Source organism: Colias croceus, chromosome 2, assembly GCF_905220415.1.
Source record: "Colias croceus chromosome 2, ilColCroc2.1".
NCBI lineage: Eukaryota > Metazoa > Arthropoda > Insecta > Lepidoptera > Pieridae > Colias > Colias croceus.
This window is the reverse complement of record NC_059538.1, coordinates 7,588,705-7,608,409: the sequence shown is the minus strand read 5'-3', so window position 1 is coordinate 7,608,409 and position 19,705 is coordinate 7,588,705. Positions and strand designations below refer to the sequence as shown.

At 36.2% G+C, this 19,705-nt stretch overlaps 2 protein-coding genes across 4 annotated transcripts in view; one reads left to right on the top strand and one right to left on the bottom strand.

Moving 5' to 3' along the window:
- LOC123701508 overlaps positions 1-8,945 on the top strand; it is a 46,282-nt gene extending 37,337 nt beyond the window's left edge. The window contains exons 9-11 of the mRNA XM_045649012.1: positions 4,979-5,127; positions 5,339-5,512; positions 7,582-8,945. Coding sequence (XP_045504968.1) covers positions 4,979-5,127; positions 5,339-5,512; positions 7,582-7,656 — 398 coding nt within the window. The 3' untranslated portion in view covers positions 7,657-8,945. The remainder of the gene's footprint in view (positions 1-4,978; positions 5,128-5,338; positions 5,513-7,581) is intronic.
- A 1,918-nt stretch (positions 8,946-10,863) lies between these two features.
- The window catches only part of LOC123700154 (ATP-binding cassette sub-family C member 4-like), a 219,903-nt gene continuing 211,061 nt past the window's right edge, over positions 10,864-19,705 (bottom strand). For all 3 annotated transcript variants that reach the window (XM_045647290.1, XM_045647305.1, XM_045647298.1), the window contains 12 exons: positions 18,992-19,152; positions 18,131-18,357; positions 17,607-17,757; positions 17,033-17,159; positions 16,503-16,606; positions 16,259-16,376; positions 15,516-15,755; positions 14,673-14,859; positions 14,239-14,411; positions 12,949-13,048; positions 12,393-12,533; positions 10,864-12,043 (listed from right to left, as the gene is read on the bottom strand). In XM_045647290.1, the coding sequence (XP_045503246.1) occupies positions 11,999-12,043; positions 12,393-12,533; positions 12,949-13,048; positions 14,239-14,411; positions 14,673-14,859; positions 15,516-15,755; positions 16,259-16,376; positions 16,503-16,606; positions 17,033-17,159; positions 17,607-17,757; positions 18,131-18,357; positions 18,992-19,152 (1,774 nt within the window). In that variant the 3' untranslated portion in view covers positions 10,864-11,998. The remainder of the gene's footprint in view (positions 12,044-12,392; positions 12,534-12,948; positions 13,049-14,238; positions 14,412-14,672; positions 14,860-15,515; positions 15,756-16,258; positions 16,377-16,502; positions 16,607-17,032; positions 17,160-17,606; positions 17,758-18,130; positions 18,358-18,991; positions 19,153-19,705) is intronic.

Genomic DNA, 19,705 nt, shown 5'->3' with positions numbered 1-19,705 from the left:
TTCTCACCAATAACTTCATTTGGGATGGAAAAGAAGTGAGTTTTAAAGATGTTGTAAATCTTTATAATAGACAAAAATAATAAAAGCAAAAGTATTAGAAAAATCACTCCTTCTCATTTAAACCCGAACTCTTTTGAAAAAATGAAAGTGAAGCTGGCAACACAAGTGTTTAGCCAGTCTGTATCTGCAGCAATGGAAACGGCAGTAGCTACCGGCGATCTAAAAAGTGAAACTGCAGTACATACTGCCAAGTTTTTAAAAGAAATAAATAATTTATTTGATTCACTTAACAGTAAATCATTAAAACATAAAAACCCGTATAAAAGGGCTTTGACAAGAAAAAATGACGCAGTTAGAAAAACTTTAAAAAATGGATTAAAAATAATGAATGATTTTAAAAAAATCAACTATAAAAAAGATGGTCAGAAAAAATATACAGTGCCACTATGTTTCACTGGAATGGTCCAAACTATAACTTCAGTTTTATGTTTGTTTAATGAAGAATTTAAGAATTTAATAAATTTAATAAAAAATTTACAGTTTATTCATACTTACAGACTAAATCAGGACATAATAGAAAATTTGTTTGGCCTGTATAGGACAAAAACAGGGAGTAATCGAAACCCAACTGCAAAGCAGTTACGGGCAGTGTTCAGAAACAATTTCCTTAATTGATTGACATCAATGGATACTGGAAATTGTGAGAGAGACGATGAGAAATTTATAACCATAGATGATGAAAATGAACCACCTGTGCAGGACGACCAGATTCCACAACAATTACATCTACACCAAGCACTTCAATAACAAACTTAGAGCCAGCGCCGTCTACATCCACCATGACTGCATTATCGGAACCGGAAGAAATTACATGCTCGAATAAATTAGAAGAGTGCTCAATTTCCTACTTTGCTGGCTATCTTGGGAAAAAATGTTTTGAAAAATACAGGTGTGACCAATGTGAAAATATTTTATTTAAAAAGAACGAAATAAAAACGACGAAAAACAACTTTTAATTCTGAACAAAAATTATAGCATATTTGAGATTGCTTTAAAAACACCTAGCGACGATCTATATAACATAGTGAAACAAGCATTGAACATTTTCAGTGATGTGTTTCCAAACCTTAAGCATAAGTTAAATATTAAAAAAACATTATTAAATGAGATCACAAGCCACACGATCAAATGTAAAGAAGAGTGTGAAGAACATTTACTATTTATTTTAGAAAAACTATTAATAATAAAAATTCATGATTTTTGTAAATCTGAAAAACGGAATATTAAAGAGCAATCTTTAAATAAAATCAGAATTTTAAAAAATAAATAAATGTTTAATGTATAATATGTATAATATGTAGAAAATGAACAAAATTTTCGACTGCCGAGCGCGTCGCGAATTTTGCTTGGAGGGTCGAAATTTTTTTGTCATTTCCCACATATTATGGTTTCTTTAGGAAAGTTACTTACTCAGAATGATGAATCAAGTCTGTGATTTGCGGATTTTAAAAAATTTTTTTTGCATCCAGTGTTATTAGTCCATTGAATGAGTCCCTCCAAGGGGGGTGCGTGAGATAGTAACGTAAGATGTTTCTTCGGAAACATGTCAAGAGTCCCTAGGTAATAAACATACTAAAACCCCGGGACACTAGGAGGAGCCCCGGAGTGGGGGGAGGGGGGGAATGGGTCCATTTTTACATTTTTTGCTTAAATCTCAAAAACTGTAACATGTTAGAGAAAAACTTACAAGGAAAAGTTGAAAGGCTATAAAATTATAATAAAATATTTTGACATTCGATTCCTCCTAAAGGCTTCCATGGAGGAATGTGTTTATTTTACCAATTATAGACCTAAGTAAGAGCAATCTATCAGTACCGGTCACAAGTTGCACATTTTAGTTTTTTGGAAGAAAGAAATATTTTTGATCGATTGATGTGATAAACATGGGTATGTAGTATGGGGAAATTGAGCTAAAATCATTTTTTACTGCGTGTAACTCAGAAACGGTAGGATATAGGAAAAAATGATTTAGGTACAACTTGTAGATAATTTTATGGCCTTTCAACTTTTCCTTGAAAGTTTTTCTCTAACATGTACCGTTTTTGAGATTAAAGCGAAAAATGAAAAAATGGACCCATTCCCCCCCTACCCCCCCTCCGGGGCTCCTCCTAGTGTCCCGGGGTTTTAGTATGATTATTATTTATTACCTAGGGACTCTTGACATGTTTCCGAAGAAACATCTTACGTTACTGACTCACGCACTCTAGAACTTTTTATTCAATAGACTATATTGGACTGTTACATTATTAATTACTTAATACAATTTTAAATGTTTTGCATGTCTATACCACATACTAGAAACACAGACTAATAATAATATACTACGTATACAACTAGAAATAATTAACAACCTATAGGTACGTAAACCGTAGAATATTATTTCTAGTCACATTAATTAAGTATATCAAGAAATCATAATCATAATAAATCGAAATTATAGTTACCTACCTACGTTATCTTGTTTTATTTTCCAAATAATCCTATCAGATTACCTTGATATGAACCAAAAAGTTTTGAGATTTAAACCGTAGAAATGGTCTTTTGCGTTTTTTTCTATAAGCGCCTAAAATTAAATATTTCGTCATCGATTCCCGTAAGAATGAAGCATTTTCCCGTTATAAAAAGTAGGCTATGTTCATCTGGTAGGTATAATTTTTGCTTCGAATGGTGAAAGAATTTTTCAAATCAGTCCAGTAGGTACCTAGTTTCGGAGTCTATCCAATAGCATGGACCCAATACACTCTATTGGGTCCATGCCAATAGTGTACCTATCAAATCTTTTCTGTTTTATAGATATATATGAAAGTAACTCTATCATAGTAGGATAAAATAGTGGGACCACGAGAAAATAGGGATTCCCGCACGCGCCTGAACCGATTTTGACGGAAATTTCGATTTACCTACGTTGAAAAAGGATCTCCCTTTTGTTTCTTAAATAGGATTCAAAGGGTAAGAACAGGGATTGATTAAGGCACACGATTGAAGCCGCAGAATGAAAGGTGGTAATTTATAAGATTAATTTATTGTAAAATAAACCGTCCAAACAGTGGACCGTCTGTTGTATACGTAGTCTGTGCTACAAGTAAACTATGCCTTTGATTGGACAGCTTAATTTGAGTAAAACTGACTTAGGTTATAAATTCAGCATTTCAATATGGACCCTAACGCAGCCTGTTACGGTTTATTTTCATATAACATCCCTAGGCATATTAGATGTTTTGTTTCTCTTTGCTCCGAAATTCCAAATTCGAAAAACATTCAGCTACTCCACAACAGAGGGCGTTAGTTTTCGATAGATATAACTTTGAACCTCAACACATAGAAATAAGGTTGAAATTTGTGTCACTCTACATTAATGACATTAACTTGATATTAATCTGATGCTATGCTCTAAAGTCTAAGCCTAAGGGGTGTCAGCCTTGTTATCGATTATTCAATAATAAATATTTTCTTGTGCATTTTTTTTCTTTCTAATATATGAGTATAGATAGTACAATGTGCCACATTTTGGAGTATGTTTACTAAGTATTTCTTTTCATATTATTATTATTAAATAAAAAACGGAACGAATAGTATAAATCTATATTTACAAAATACAAACAGAAAATATGCATTATTTTAAATCTTGTAACTGCCGTAGGTTTGATGTATCGGCGGCCTTTGTTAGACTTCTTAGTGCTGTTCGGCATCCAGTTAACTCGTCACGTTGCATTTATCCATTTCTCTTTTAAATTAGCCTCTTTGGGAAATCTATAAATAAATTGGATAAATGAAAGCTAAGGAAAAAAAATGTTGTGTGGTTTTATGAAACCACGGCAAAAGTGAAACTTTTTCACACTATAGACATTTAACTAAAAATTATCGTATTTGTACGATAATTATCGTACGTATCGTGCGTCACGCGACATGCGCTACACAGACCAAAAAGTTTGAGACGATGTAATAAAAGATTCACTTTAATAAAATAAAATTTAATATATATAATGTTTGTCTTGTCTAAAGTATCGATAATGTCGATATAAGCTACAACCATCACTAAACCGACATTCGTTTGTTTATTGCAATAATATTCCAGAAAGTCTTGTTTGCTGTTCAATCTATATTAGTACTAATTTCTTATGGGTTAAGGTTTATTTTGACTTAATATTTTTATAGATTTTTGACAAATTACGACAAGCGAAGTTATAACATAAAATATATTTAAAATAAATTAAAATAAGACATAGGGTGATACTATACGAGCGGTTTTCCCGCCGCGGGAATCCGCTCGCCAACGCTACCGCAGACCATCAAACTGCACGGGACGCGGTTTATCGCTGTTTTCTGTTCATTTGAACATCACGAGCGAGCGCCAAGGTCCCGCGCCGAATGATGTAACGTAGCGGGAAACCGTCCGTGTAGTTTAAAGCGCCGATTATCAGCGGCGGTTTGACGCTGCATGCGGCGGTCGAATTTGTCCCGCCTGTGAACCGCAACGGGAAACCGCGCAGTGTAGTATGCAGCATACCGATGGTATGAAATGCCTCCATTGCTGATATTATTTCGTCTGCTATCATTTTTCCACTCTAAAACCGAACAACACGCCCTAATTAATGAATAAATATGGAAAAAAGGTTTGACAGCTGACAACCGACTCGAATATTTTTCTGTGCACAACTGAGACCAAGTAAGACGTGGTCTTACCTTACTAGTGACACGTGAGCCACGCCCACATCACACTTCTATTTGTTTTTACTGTTCTGTGGGTATACTGGATTATGGTTCTTCGAGGCTGATATTTATTTATTCTATCTCTTTACAGTTTCAGTTTGTGTAAAGTGTTTTAATTTATATTTATACGTTCTGTAATATTTATCGATTCGATCTCTTTACAGTCCAGTAAGTGTAACGTGTTTTATTTTATATTATCGTTATGTAGGGTACAAGGAGATAGTGGGCGAGGCGAGCCGGTGCCGCTCGGTGGTGGCGGTGGTGTCGCCGGCGCAGTACGCGTCGCCGCACCAGCTGCTCACTGCGCTGTGCCAGCTGCGCGCGCTGCCGCACCCGCCCGTCGTCGTCCTGCTGCAGGTACACACGCACACATACACGCATACGTACATGCACGTTCATTTACACACATATACACATTCTCTGCCTACTTCTGTCTACACGAGTCTAATGATTTGCACGGCATGTCTCAAGATTGCATACAATATACATATAGTATTTTAAAAGCACGTTCTAGGAGCTTTTTTCTCTTTATTTAACTGATTTTAAACTTATTTTTATTTTTGTGCAGGACCTGCCGAAGCTGAAGCGCGAGGCGAAGGACGGCGGGTCGCGGTTCGTGGAGGTGCTGCGGCGGTCGCGGCTGATCGCGTGGCGCCACGTGCACGACCGCGCCTTCTGGACCGCGCTGCGCCTCGCGCTGCCGCTGCCGCCGCCCGCCGCGCCCCAGCCCCCGCAGCCGCCCGTGAGTACACACGCATACATACACACAGATACACGATATGTTACACACACCCGCCGCGCCCCAGCCCCCGCAGCCGCCCGTGAGTACACACGCATACATACACACAGATACACGATATGTTACACACACCCGCCGCGCCCCAGCCCCCGCAGCCGCCCGTGAGTACACACGCATACATACACACAGATACACGATATGTTACACACACCCGCCGCGCCCCAGCCCCCGCAGCCGCCCGTGAGTACACACGCATACATACACACAGATACACGATATGTTACACACACCCGCCTTGCCCCAGCCCCCGCAGCCGCCCGTGAGTACACACGCATACATACACACAGATACACGATATGTAACACACACCCGCCGCGCCCCAGCCCCCGCAGCCGCCCGTGAGTACACACGCATACATACACACAGATACACGATATGTAACACACACCCGCCGCGCCCCAGCCCCCGCAGCCGCCCGTGAGTACACACGCATACATACACACAGATACACGATATGTAACACACACCCGCCGCGCCCCAGCCCCCGCAGCCGCCCGTGAGTACACACGCATACATACACACAGATACACGATATGTTACACACACCCGCCGCGCCCCAGCCCCCGCAGCCGCCCGTGAGTACACACGCATACATACACACAGATACACGATATGTAACACACACCCGCCGCGCCCCAGCCCCCGCAGCCGCCCGTGAGTACACACGCATACATACACACAGATACACGATATGTAACACACACCCGCCGCGCCCCAGCCCCCGCAGCCGCCCGTGAGTACACACGCATACATACACACAGATACACGATATATAGCACACGCCTGCCACCTGTGTGCACACACACATAAACACAATTTGTACGTATAAATATAAATTTATAAAGAATAAAAGTGGGGTGGGTTGAAAAGGGTGGCTGAGTTGAAGTTGAGTAATCGAATTTTTCTGTTCTTTATATATATTTATAAAAAACATATCAAAGCCAAAAAATAAAAAATATCAAATTTAACAACTATTAGGAGTAAATAGCACACACACACACACACACGCATACGCACATAGGACTAAGCACGTACCCATATCGCACGCCTACAGATAAACAATGTACATATCAATCATAAACGCATAACACGCAATGCACATGCGCACATACTGTACGCGGCGATTTAAGTACATTTTAGTACAAAGAAGAACTAGATTCCACTGAAGATACATTTAACAAAGAATAAAATACAAATTAATACTAAAGCATGTATATTAACGACAAATTGCATATTTATTTAAAAAGACGTCAGATGTTTATAGTAAGAACAAGAAAATAATTACTGCGGTGAGTTGAAACAGTTTAAGAAAGTAAATTGTTATAATTCGTTTAAAAGGATTAACGTTGGCACCGTTTGTGGGAAATTTACCGTGGCAGTGCTTACTATTTTCTTCTACAATGTTTTCTTTAGTGGTCCTAATCACTCATATCCAGTTAAGCTTATTATAATACAATAACAAGTTCACAACTTCACAAGTTGCTTACGTACATTTACAAACTATAAGACCCGTATTACTACAAAATATATAATTATAATAATTTTCTAACAACACGAGTAGATTTTAATAATAAATATTTAAAAATTATAATAATATGTTAATATTATGTATTTGTGTACTTCTGACCTACCTCCTCCTTTATTATTTCACACAGTGGGGTGCCTGGAAGAGATCACTCTTTAGTGATAAGGCCGCCCTCTGTGCTAGATTAGCTATAAGTTGTAGTTTTAAGTAATTTGTATTATTAACTATCATAGTAAAGTGTTATTAATAAAATAAATAAATAAAAATATGAAAAACCTACATACCATACATTACACGTCATATGAATTAAAAATTTTAAGACTTAAAATTACCTATACATAGTCGATATAATGTTTAGTAATTTCTAATCCTTATTCAATGTACATATGTAAAGAATCTTCTGGGCTATTGATACATATATGTATATATTTTTTATATTATTTCTTTTTTTGATACTTGATCATAATGTTATTTTTTAACGTTGCAGGAAAAGACCGCGAACCCAGTGGAGACGGAAGAAAGCAAATATTCTCGCTCTGGAAGCATGACCGCGCTCGTGTAGACGCGTGTGTGACTTGTATGGGACTCGAATCTTTCGCTAAACGAAACAATACTTAGTTAATATAAGTGTATTATATAGTGATAAATAGTGTTTGACACTAACTTTGGTGAAGTGCCGCTAATGAGCAAGAAGACTGTGGATAGTAAGTTAGTTCTCTTAATATTTATCGAAATAAATCACATTACTGTTGAACGTAGGACAATATGAAAATTGTATACAGTTTTCTAAGATCTCAGTGACGTTTATTTTCGATAACTTAAGACTATCACGAATTTCTTATTTCTCTTTCTCGTGCCAAAGGGAAAAATTACATGACAATTATTTAATCTTTTCGGTTGTATCTTTTAGTATTTATTTTATTTATCTTTCGAATTAATGTCCGCGAGGCAATTTTAGGCGTTTGAATTTATTTTCTTAATTATAAGTATTGTTCTTCTCAAAATTGAGAATCTGTCCATTGTATTAATTTAATTGTTTTTGTGTTGTGTTGCTTGTTGTAAATTACGGTGGCTCTTATGTATGAAGTGAAAACTTTAAAAGCCTCTCATATATTTAGATACATTAAAGCTGTAGTGTGTAGTTGAGCGAATGGTAAAATGGTCTGTGATAAACAATTGTTTGTAACTGAGCTGCAGCATTATATAATATTTTGTAATTCATTTAGTACCTTTCTTTGTACGCTGTTATTTCATATTCTTCATTGTAGAGATGTAGTCGTTTCAACCTCTTAGCATGTCTACATTCTGTCTTACTCTCAATTCGAAATTAATATTTTTGTATTACTTCATACCATTTTCTACATAACATGAAGGTAGTTAATGATGAACATGCTTATAGAAGATAGTGTTAGATTGGTGTTAAAGTGTAATCTCAGAACCAGTATTCAAAATTACCATGTGACTTAAGGTTTTGTAAGTGCAATATCCTAAAATGTCGAATATTTACTGTCTCACATAAAGTGGGTTGAAACTGAAAATGAAATGAAATAAATTTATTTGTCCATTTTATGTTTTACAATAAATGTACGACAGTGGGTCCCAAGCTAAGTGAAATACTCGTGTCTTGGAACCCTGAGTTCTCATACCTACATCTCACATATTTTATATGGGTTGTTAAAAATATTCAGTATTCATGTTGATGTATATAGTTATAATTTTCACGATAGGCGATGATAGCTAAGCGTGTTTTGTATTACTTTACATTCCGAAGTGTTTTATATTATGTTAATTAAGTTCGCTTTCTGTGGATAGCATGTACGTATAAACGACTTAATAAATGATTAAGAAGAATCATACTTGTTTTATTTGATTTTTAAGTCTCTTTCTATCAAACTCTGAGAACATGACATTCTGTACACACCATCCCGCCTTTTCCTCACATGATACTAGAAAACAATTATTTTTCTCCTGGTAAATTATGTTTAGGGTTGAAATATATTTATTCATTAAAAATGTAGGCCTGTGGCTAGATTACAAAGTAAAAACAGCGAAGAATTAAAAGATAAATAAGATAGTGACGAATTTTTCAATTGAGAGTTGATATAAGGAACTTTTTTTTTGAGATGTTTTTTAAATATTCGAGATATTTTTATGATCAGTTGAAAAACATATTGAGCAGTTACCTATTTAATTTAATGGCTGTTGATTAATTATTGCTACAATAGAACATGAACAGTAATAAAAAATCAATCATTCGGTTATTTTATCATACAATGTCAGTTCTTAAAATAATTCAGCAGTCCGATAACTGAAATGAGCGGTAAAAATGATGGAATGAGCGGTTCGATAAATAGTTCGGCAGATCATAGCGAGTGGTGACTGGTGACTCAAGGAACATGTACTTACCCAAACTTATATAAAATGTATATGTGTAAACATGTAATTTTTATTTTATTTTACAACCTCATTGCTTATAGAACTGCTTAGAATGAGATTTCTTACCGACGAATTCCGATTTATAACTGCCCACACGTCTGTCCAATGATCAATCAATAATTTTTAATTATTTCCTTGCTCAATTGTGTATTCACTGATCCATTTCATATTTTTTATTACACGTTTTTGTTTACTTTAACTACTTAGTTTTAACCGCTGAACTAGTTATTATACTTGCCAATTATAATTTTTAACTTGCCAAAACTGCTATTTACAACTGCCTCGTTCAATCATTGCCGTTTTTATACAACGAACTTCTAAAAAGTTTAGTTTAGGTACCGTTTTGTAAGCTCTTCTAGAACTAATTATGGGAACTGATTACTGATACTCAGATTTGATTTTAATTAAAATTACCGATTGTTCGAATGATTTCGACGAATTAGTGCATTCACGTTTAGTTATTATATTTTAGTTACTTGCAATGCAAAATTCATTTGTGATATGGGAACCACTGAAAATCAGTGCTGCGGCCCGGCTGTAAAGCCAAAGATAAATCCTGAGTGGTATCCCTAACCAATACAGATATTCAATGTCTAAAATTTGTCTAGGTATTTATTATTAAGTTGAAGCTGTGAAGACATAGAACATGAGCCGCGTGCTACGTTTGTTGTTGCTGTTCTTGAGATTTCTCGACACTCGCATTCTTTGTATAGTGTATTTTGAAGTGCAACTTCTGTAGGCGCGTTGAGAGTAAAATTTCAACATCGTCATGTCATGGAGTAAGGTGACGATTTTGGTATCTTTGAATCTTGTCAAAAAAGTTTCACTTTTGACACGTGTGCTCGGCACACACGCTTTTTTTATATTTAACTAGCGGCCCGCCCCGGCTTCGCCCGTGGCACATGTTTACGTTTTCTCTCCATAAGAACCATCCTCGTACTTAAATAAATATTATAAAAAGATAATTAACGAAATCGGTTCAGCCGTTCTCGAGTTAGCGCTTACCGACACATTTTGTGACTAATTTTTATATTATAGGATTACGACCCAATTTTTAATTAAGTACTAACAAAATTTGTCGAAAACCTCAGCCTAATCCTACTTTATGATGATAACAAATTAATATGAATTTTAGAGGCATTACGCTTTATAATGTTGGTTGTACTATAAAAAGGTAAGGAATAAATGTATCAAGCTTGCGGTCAGAATAGATCGGAACAAGTTTTGTACATTTGAAGACAAAAGCACGCGTAACTATAACGTGATAACATCAACGTTTAAACGTTCAATTACCGCAAAAAGGATGAAGAGGGTTGGATAATAAAAACCAGAATTGCAAATGTATTTTTTATTACAACATTCAACAAACAAGATCTTATTAAAATAGATTCATAATTAGCAGGCACTGTATATATTTAACATTGAAATACACATCACACAATTCAATTTTCAAAATATTCGAGAAAAAAATTCGCACCATAATAATGTAAGCTAAAATTGATCTTACATATTAAGTGGGTTGGTAACTAAGATTCACATTATTTCAGAAGAAAAAGAAAATAATTATTCTAAGTACATCAAATTAAATAAATCCACGATAAAACCAGATTGAATAGAAACTACTTAAAAATTAAGTACTTAAACGTACTAGCTACCCAATACAAGGCTGATACAATGCGTTATATCAAAATTGGGCTAGCTTATATTTGAGCTTTAATAAATTATTTCAATAAGTATTCGATTGTTATGAGAAAGTAGGCAGTCATTTGAATTCAATTACAATTATAATAATTTAAGTAAACGTTAATATATAAAACTAAAACCTGTCGCTTGTACAGGACACACATTTGAAAATACATGCTATACTTAATTAATAGTAGTTTGTAAATTTATTGCAAATCGAGAAAACGCATTAACTGAGGGAAAAAGCTTCAAAGACAAAAGTTCAGATAAGAATTGTAAGAATGCTATCATTGTGGCAGTCAAGGCATTAAAACATAAGTTCATTTCTTTCAATGCAAAGAAAAGAATAATATTTACGGTTACTGAATAAAATTGAGAAGAGCTAAGAAATAGTTTACTGGGTAAAAATTGCCTTTAACGTTCGATACCAATGCTCATTGTACGCAGTCTTTTATATGACACATAAATATTGAAAAAGTTTCTCATATTTTGTATCTATCATAAAAACAATCAACCAATCGTGCTCTTCACTTCAATGTATCATATAAATCACTGGATATATTTAGCCAAATAAATGATAACAAAGAAAAAAACGCGCTTTCTCGACATGCAATCTACAAAGAAAATAAATTATGTTCAACATACAATCTCGCTTAAGAACAACCAGAGATCGTTGGTCCCTGATACAGGACGTATGTAATTTCGTAACTAACATGTGTTCAGCGAAACGCCGAATTGACTAAAATAAACTACGCGTAAGTATAGGAACGAACGGCGAGTGATCTTCACTCCGTTGCCTCTGTTGCTTGTGGGTATTTCTTGTTATACGCCTGAAAATTTAAAAATAATTAAGATAAGAGTAAAATTATTATTAAGAAAAGTAAAGAAAACGTTGGCGATTTTATATTAATAACGAAAAATATTTGATGTGTTATACATGGAAACGGTGAAACATCAAAATAATTTATAAAAAAATCGAATCCCAGAAATCTCATTACTTTAAAAAATTGTCATTATAGGTCATATTTTACAAACAGCTGCGTCTTTTGCCCAATATACGGGCCGTTGGTTTAATGGCGCCGCTTAACAAACAGGCTAGGCATACTAATTGTAACACTGATAAATATATTCTGTTTAAACACAATATAAATAGATAAATCTATTTGGTTAAATACATACCTGCGAGGCGACCTTAGCCAATATCTCGGCCATAGATCGTCCGGTCTGCTCCACCATTCCGCGCAACACACCGTCTGGCTTCTGCAGGAGTATATGCGGGTGGTCGAATTCCACCATCTGACCCGCGTCCATTACAAGCACCTAGGAGAAATAGAGAGATTTATTAATAAGAATAATTAAAAAAAAATATATACTTAGATTTTATTAATCCAGGCCAGAATATTTCTGCATATAAAATCTGATTTTGCGCGGAAAGAAAAATATGTATGTAGATTGTATCTTAATATCAATATCATATTTAGGAAATTAAGTTATTTCTAATTTAGAAATTAGATATTACTCAAATAATTGTTTATATCGGATGTGTAAGTACGTTTAATTTCAACGTTTTTAATATCGTGCAAAAAATCTTTCAAAATCAAATTAAAACCCAACTGACCCAAAAGAATCTAATTCACTTAATGCCATAACTAGTATAAAAAATTATATCCCTTATCTAAATATGAACACTCCTAAAAATAATAATCAATACAAGTGAAACAGGTAAATTAATTACTTTATCCGAATCCATGACAGTGTGTAGTCGATGCGCGATCGTGAGCACGGTGCAGTCGGCGAATTTGTTGCGGATTGTCGTCTGAATAAGTGCGTCCGTTCTAAAATATAAAAAAAATGTATGAACAAAAATAACGTATTATATTTTAACGCATAATATTTTTTAGCTTATTGAAATAGTTATAGTGAGATATTATAGTATTGTTGTTCTAATCTTTAAATAGATAATATAATATAGATAGCACATGTAAGAGCGTGTACAATAGGGAATATGCATAAAATTTTAAATGGCCTAAAATATTTTTTTCTCGAATACTTATTATCGTAATATTATAATGAAAAGGATTTTTTTTTATTTACTTTTTATTTAAACCCCTAAAATAATATTCAAAAAGTGCAAAATAAGTGAGCGAAATTCAAACTGCCAGAACGCGCCACCACTGGTCGAACGAAATGTGACGTCATTTGACACGACATTGTATGAATCATCACTCCATACTCCATAGTAAACACAAGGTAAACACCCACTGGACGTGTCATGTGACGTCACGCAAAGCGCGCGCACAATGGCGGCGTTTGAACTGCTTACATTTTTTAAAAGTTTTAAATTTCATTTTTAAAAATATCTAGAGTATTTTGAAGCCCATTAATATTTTTTTCTACGTTATAAAATAGTAAACTATTAATTTAAGACATAAAAGAAAAACATGAATATTCCCCATTACGAAGATGACGTGCGTATCTGTATCGTGAAATGTGAACTAGTAAGCGTGGCAGTGAGTGTGTTCTTTTGGAACTCGTAAGTTGTGTGCGTGTCTTGTATCCTTTTTTATAAGAGTATGTGGATGTTATGTGTGTGTGCGTGTGCGCTCAATCTACATCACATATGTTCCGCTCAACATAAGCCATATGGCTTAACTGTACTCAGTCGCTTTAGTGCCATGGTCGCATTCATGTTTTGTTTGTTTAAAAGCAAAAAACCAAGAAACTCATCAAATATGCCCTCGAGTGTGTTGCGATATTGCACTTATAATTCAAGTAATGCGGCAAAGTGCAAAGAAATAACTTTTAATCAGTAATTAATTAGACAATATTATCATTGTTAAAACTTGGTTCGAGCAAAATTTTTGGCGGGCGCCATTTTACGTCATTTGACTCACTAGCCGCCCCGCGCCGCCGCCGCGCTTGCGCACAGATTTTCTTCGTGGTGTCTCCTCCATACGTAGTAATAATAGCTCAATGTCATATATGCTATATCTTGTTCCATGCATGTATGTATTGGAATACAAACTGCGGGTCGACGTTGGCGGTGGCCTCGTCGAGCACGAGCAGGCGGTTGCGGCGCACGATGGCGCGCGCGAGGCACACGAGCTGCCGCTGGCCCACCGAGAAGTTGCCGCCGCCCTCCGACATGCGCGAGTTCAGACCCGCTGGCAGTTCCATTACCGCTTCTTTTAGTTCCACCTGTACGGGCAAGCTCTATGGGTAAATAATAGAAAACGAACACGTATTTCTTCGAAACGTGTGCATGAGAAACTTTGTAGAAGAGAAGTTACAAGATACATTTATAGTCCACTAGCAAACCGGGCGTGCATCAATAAACTAATGAAAAGAATTTAACAAAGCCCAATTTTGATATGAAAAATAGACTAAGTGTGAATACATTCTGTGAAATAACCACCTCGACTTAATTTTGGACAGTTTGTTTACTACAATACTACTGACCTCTTCCAACGCCCTCCACAGCACTTGATCCGGGTACTCATCGAAGGGGTCGAGGTTATGTCTCATAGTGCCCGAGAACAGCACGGGCTCCTGCGGGATGATCGAGATCTGACTGCGCAGTTCGTGCAGCCCCAGCTCGGAGGTTTCCCGACCGTCTATTATGATCTCCCCTTCGATTGTTGCCAGTCTGAATGGATGATGAATAGATTTCAAGATTAGTTAATAATACGTAGTTTTATAATTTTTAGCGTGTGTTATTGGTTATTTAATAAAGTTACTTGTTAATGTTTTCGATTTTGGCAATTTAATGATAGTCTATTAAAAAATAAAAATCTAAAATTAAAAAAAGAGCGTGTGTGTGATGAGCACACGTGGCAGAAGTGAAACTTCTTTGGCAAGATTCAAAGATACCAAAATCGTCGCCTTACTCCATGACGTAACCGTATTGCCACGACGCGAACTTGAAATTTTTTGTCAACGCACCTAAAGAAGTTTCACTTCAAAAAATCTTGTATCTTGAATAAATAGTAATATACATGAACTGATTTTAAGGTAACTTATAGTTATTGTTCCTATTATACCCCATATTAAATTTATCTATTACTAGCTTACCGCCCGCGGCTTCGCCCGCTTTGTCTAAAACCTAATCAATTATATACTAAAACCTTCCTCTTGAATCACTCTATGTATTAAAAAAAACCGCATCAAAATCCGTTGCGTAGTTTTAAGGATTTAAGCATACAAAGGGACATAGGGATATAGGGAGATAGGGACAGAGAAAGCGACTTTGTTTTATACTATGTAGTAGATACAAATTATCCTCTAAATAAAAAACACACATACCTAAACAGCGCGTTAATCAGCGACGACTTCCCCGCGCCCGTTCTCCCCACGATCCCGACCTTCTCCCGCGGCTGCACCTCCAGCGTCAGGTCGCGCAGTACGGGCGGCTCGCCGGGCGCGTAGTACAGGCGCACGCGGCGGAACTGCACGCGCCCGGCAGACGGCCAAGATGGCGGCGGCTTCTTGTTCGGGGGAGACTCGAGCGGAGGTTCTGGCTCGATGGAGGAGTACTCTTGTATTCTGACGAAGATTGTAAACAGTAAGATCACTGTACAGAGGGTGTTGGTACAAGATGGAGGAGGCTTTTACCCATATGGAGCCACCTAACAAGGAATAGATAAAAAACTAAAAATGTCATATGTATATGTATTTATTAATTGTAAGGTGGAATAAATAAAGCTTATTATTATTATTATTACAGAGGGTATGGCAATGTTGCTCACCGACGTATCGAAGGACGACGTATGTCGCCAATATGTATATAGCGTACGGACATATGTAGGAGCGACGTCGCCAAGCCTCTTAGTGAGGTAAATCTTTTGTTTTGGTAGATATACATACTTACCTTTCTAGTTTGATGTAATAAACATTTCTTATAGTATCGTTTGATCATATTTGTAAACAAAATTCCTAATATTCATTGTTTTGTATGTGTATACTTTAAAAACACGGTCGAAGAAAGAATGGAAGAAAGTATTCAAATAAATTGTGATATAATATATGCTTATAAATAATATGTATACCTTTCAACGCTCGTCATCTGGTTCTCCAGTTCGGTGGACTGCCGCATGCCCCACTGGAACATGCCGGTGAGACCCATCGCCTGAGTGATAGCCAGACCCACGTTGCCTCCGTATTCCTCTAAAAATACATGTTTACATTTATTATTTATCATTTGATATTAAATATTATATATCAGATTAATATACCTAATTATCTGTTTATCCTTTTTTATTTGGATATTGAATTTAGAGTAAATGTAATTACCATTTCCGAAAACTAAGAAGCTTAGGGTGACCACAGCAATGTAAATGACGCACACCAAGTCCAGCCAGAAGCCGAAAGCACGTGAGCTCGCGATAAACATGTACCTGGAAAATACATTTAAATAAAAATCCTCTTTATTTAAGTTACAACTTCTTAACTTTATACCTTATCTTTACGTAATTTAAGGCTCACAGTTGCGTAAAATAAAAATTTGGCAGTAAATAAATAAAATAAATAAATAAATATTTCAGGACAATTTTCACACACGGCACGATCTGATCCCATACTAAGCTTTCGCTTGTGTTATGGAAACCAGATGGCTGATAAACATACATATACAATTTTAAATAAATACTTATATAGATAATTAACACCCAGACACAGAGCAAACATCTATGTTCATAAATATTTGCCCCGAGTGGGAATCGAACCCACGACCTCTGGTCTGTAAGGCAGGGCCACTACCAACCAAGCCAACCGGTCAGTCGTAAAATGAGTTTTATATTGTAAATACTTTAGTAAATATTTACCAAGCAGAGCTGTGCAGATCCTGGTGGTTATCAAACTCCTTTATAAGAGCCTCTTGAGCGCCAAACGCACGTATCGTGGTAATGCCTTGTAGGGAGGCGTTGAGATGGGAAAATACTGGACTACGTGCTGAAAACGGGGTAATAAAGCACTTAAATTTGTTACTAATATTGTCAGTTATTTAATTTATAAAAAAGGAATTTGATGCATGCAAGTTAATAAAGAGATACAATTTAAAAAAAATATATAGAAATGCGTGCATAGAGATCTTAAGAGGAAAACATTGTGCATTGACAACAAAATTACATTAACTATTTAGTCTATTAAGGAACGAAAACAAAACATTTTTTAATTGTATTTAGGTGTATCCTTTCGCATAGTCAGTTCTTAAGACTCGAAATACCTCAACGCTTTCTTTCACCCTTCTGGATTGTTTTCCACCACCGAGACAGAACTATTATTATTAAGGAAAGCGAACACCAAACAACCGAGACAGAACTTAAAGGAAAGCGAACACCAAACACTAGTCATACAGTCTACATGTAACACCAATAGTTGAGGGTCAGGATGACTCACTCACACCCTCGAGGCGCTTGATGCTGCGCGACGAGGCGATGTAGAATATCCTTAGCCCGTAGAACACCAGCCCGATGGCCAGCGTCGGCAGCAGCAGCCAGTAGTTCACTATCGCCACCACTATCACGATACCGATCAGCGACAGCCCGATCTGAGGGAGGAATAAGATATATGAATGGGGTTATTTATTCCATTAAAATGGCTGATTGTTTGCTTTTCACATGATGTTACAAACATATAAAAGTTTTACATCATAATATAATTGTGAACTTGATTACTGAATACATGAGTGTTGTTTAGAACCATAATTGACTCCACAGAATTTAATTGTTTTAGCGTTTAGAATAAAACTTCTTTAACTCAGCCCCCGGAATCATAGACACAATAGAAAATCTATTGTGTCGTTGTCCGATTGGGCCGCTCGGTGCTCAATGGGTTAACGAAATTAAAAGTATAATACAATAGCGAATAATAATCCAAAGGTTAGAGAAGTATAATCTGGAGCTAACTTTAAATGAACTCACTTGCAGTACATCCAATAAAGCAGACGGCAGCACTTCATCCACCGCACCCATATCCTTAGAGAATCTGTTCAGGATCCGGCCTGACGGGTTCGTGTGGAAGAATCTCATTGGTGCACGTGTGATGGACGCGAACATGTTGTTGTGGAGACGGGTAGATGCTCTCATCGCCATGGAGAAGAATATGAACGAACGGAGTAGGGAAATCACAACTAGCGCCACCACCATGCCTGCGGGACAGTGGTGAAACATAACTATCGGTATTGCCTTTGAAGAAAATGTACTATCAAAATTGATTCAAATATGCAGAAAATATTGATGTATTATTGTAATAATTTGAAAGTTCTTGAGTTAAAATCACTACACACATAGAATTTTTTTTTATCGTGTCTTTTTACTATAGAGTATAGACTATATCGACCAATGAGCACTATTTATAGTGTCCAATGATCTTAATTTGTAAATTATTTTTGGCAACTTTCTGAATTTACTACTGTCCAAAATGCAAATCTTAATATTTGAATGTGAGGATTTGAAGAATATGTGGTTTTTAAAGCTATTAATCATGTATTTAGACCTAATATTAGAAATAAATAAAGTTTTATTTGTTACCATGTAAAAAAATATTAATCTTAGTAATATAACACACAAAACAGAAAAAAAGATAGCAATGGAAGCAAAAAGGACACCCCGTCAGCAAAGCATCAACTATTATTTAAAATGTATTGCTGCACTAATTTTCAGATGAGACCACGTGACTGTACAGATGCAATGATTCAGTACTAAATGATACATATAATTATGACAGTGTGTTTATGTAGCATAGGTAGAGAAAACTACTGTTACTCATTAGTTATTACTTACTTGTGTAAATATAAATACAATCGTATCTTGTGAGGCCAGAATCAAAGTGTGCGTTATCAACGAGCGCATTCGTAAAGTTAGATGACACATCCATAGCATTGGTGTCGTTTGTATCGAGGTTCTGTAGCAGTGTACGTGGATGACGTTCCTCTTGATTGACCCTGGTAAAACAAATTCGGTTATAAACTGGATTAAGTAGATATAAAACACTAGCTGCTCCGCGCGGTTTCACCCCCGTGGCTCCACTCCTTTTGGTCGTAGGCTATAGCCTTCCTCGACAAATGAGCTATCTAACACCCAAAGAATTTTTCAAATCGGACCAGTAGTTCCCGAGATTAGCGCGTTCAAACAAACAAACTCTTCAGCTTTATAATATTAGTATAGATATTGAGTGAATGGTTAAGCCATTCGCCAACTTAACCATAAGGCATTATTTACTTGTTTGAACAATATTTTGGATAGAGATTAAGGATTTCTATGTCATTTGTATACAATTACAATAGAGGGTAAAGATACTATTGAACTATGCAGCGCAGGAACGGAGTACCTCAGATCAATACAATATTACATCTCTGCATCTTGACGCGGCCTATTAGCGCGGTCGCCGTCAAGTATAACTGCTGTTCTATTACTGTTTTCTACAATCTACTACTATACCAGTAACTAGTCCACCAATCGGATCCCGAGCCGAGCAGCTGTGCGAGTACTGCCACC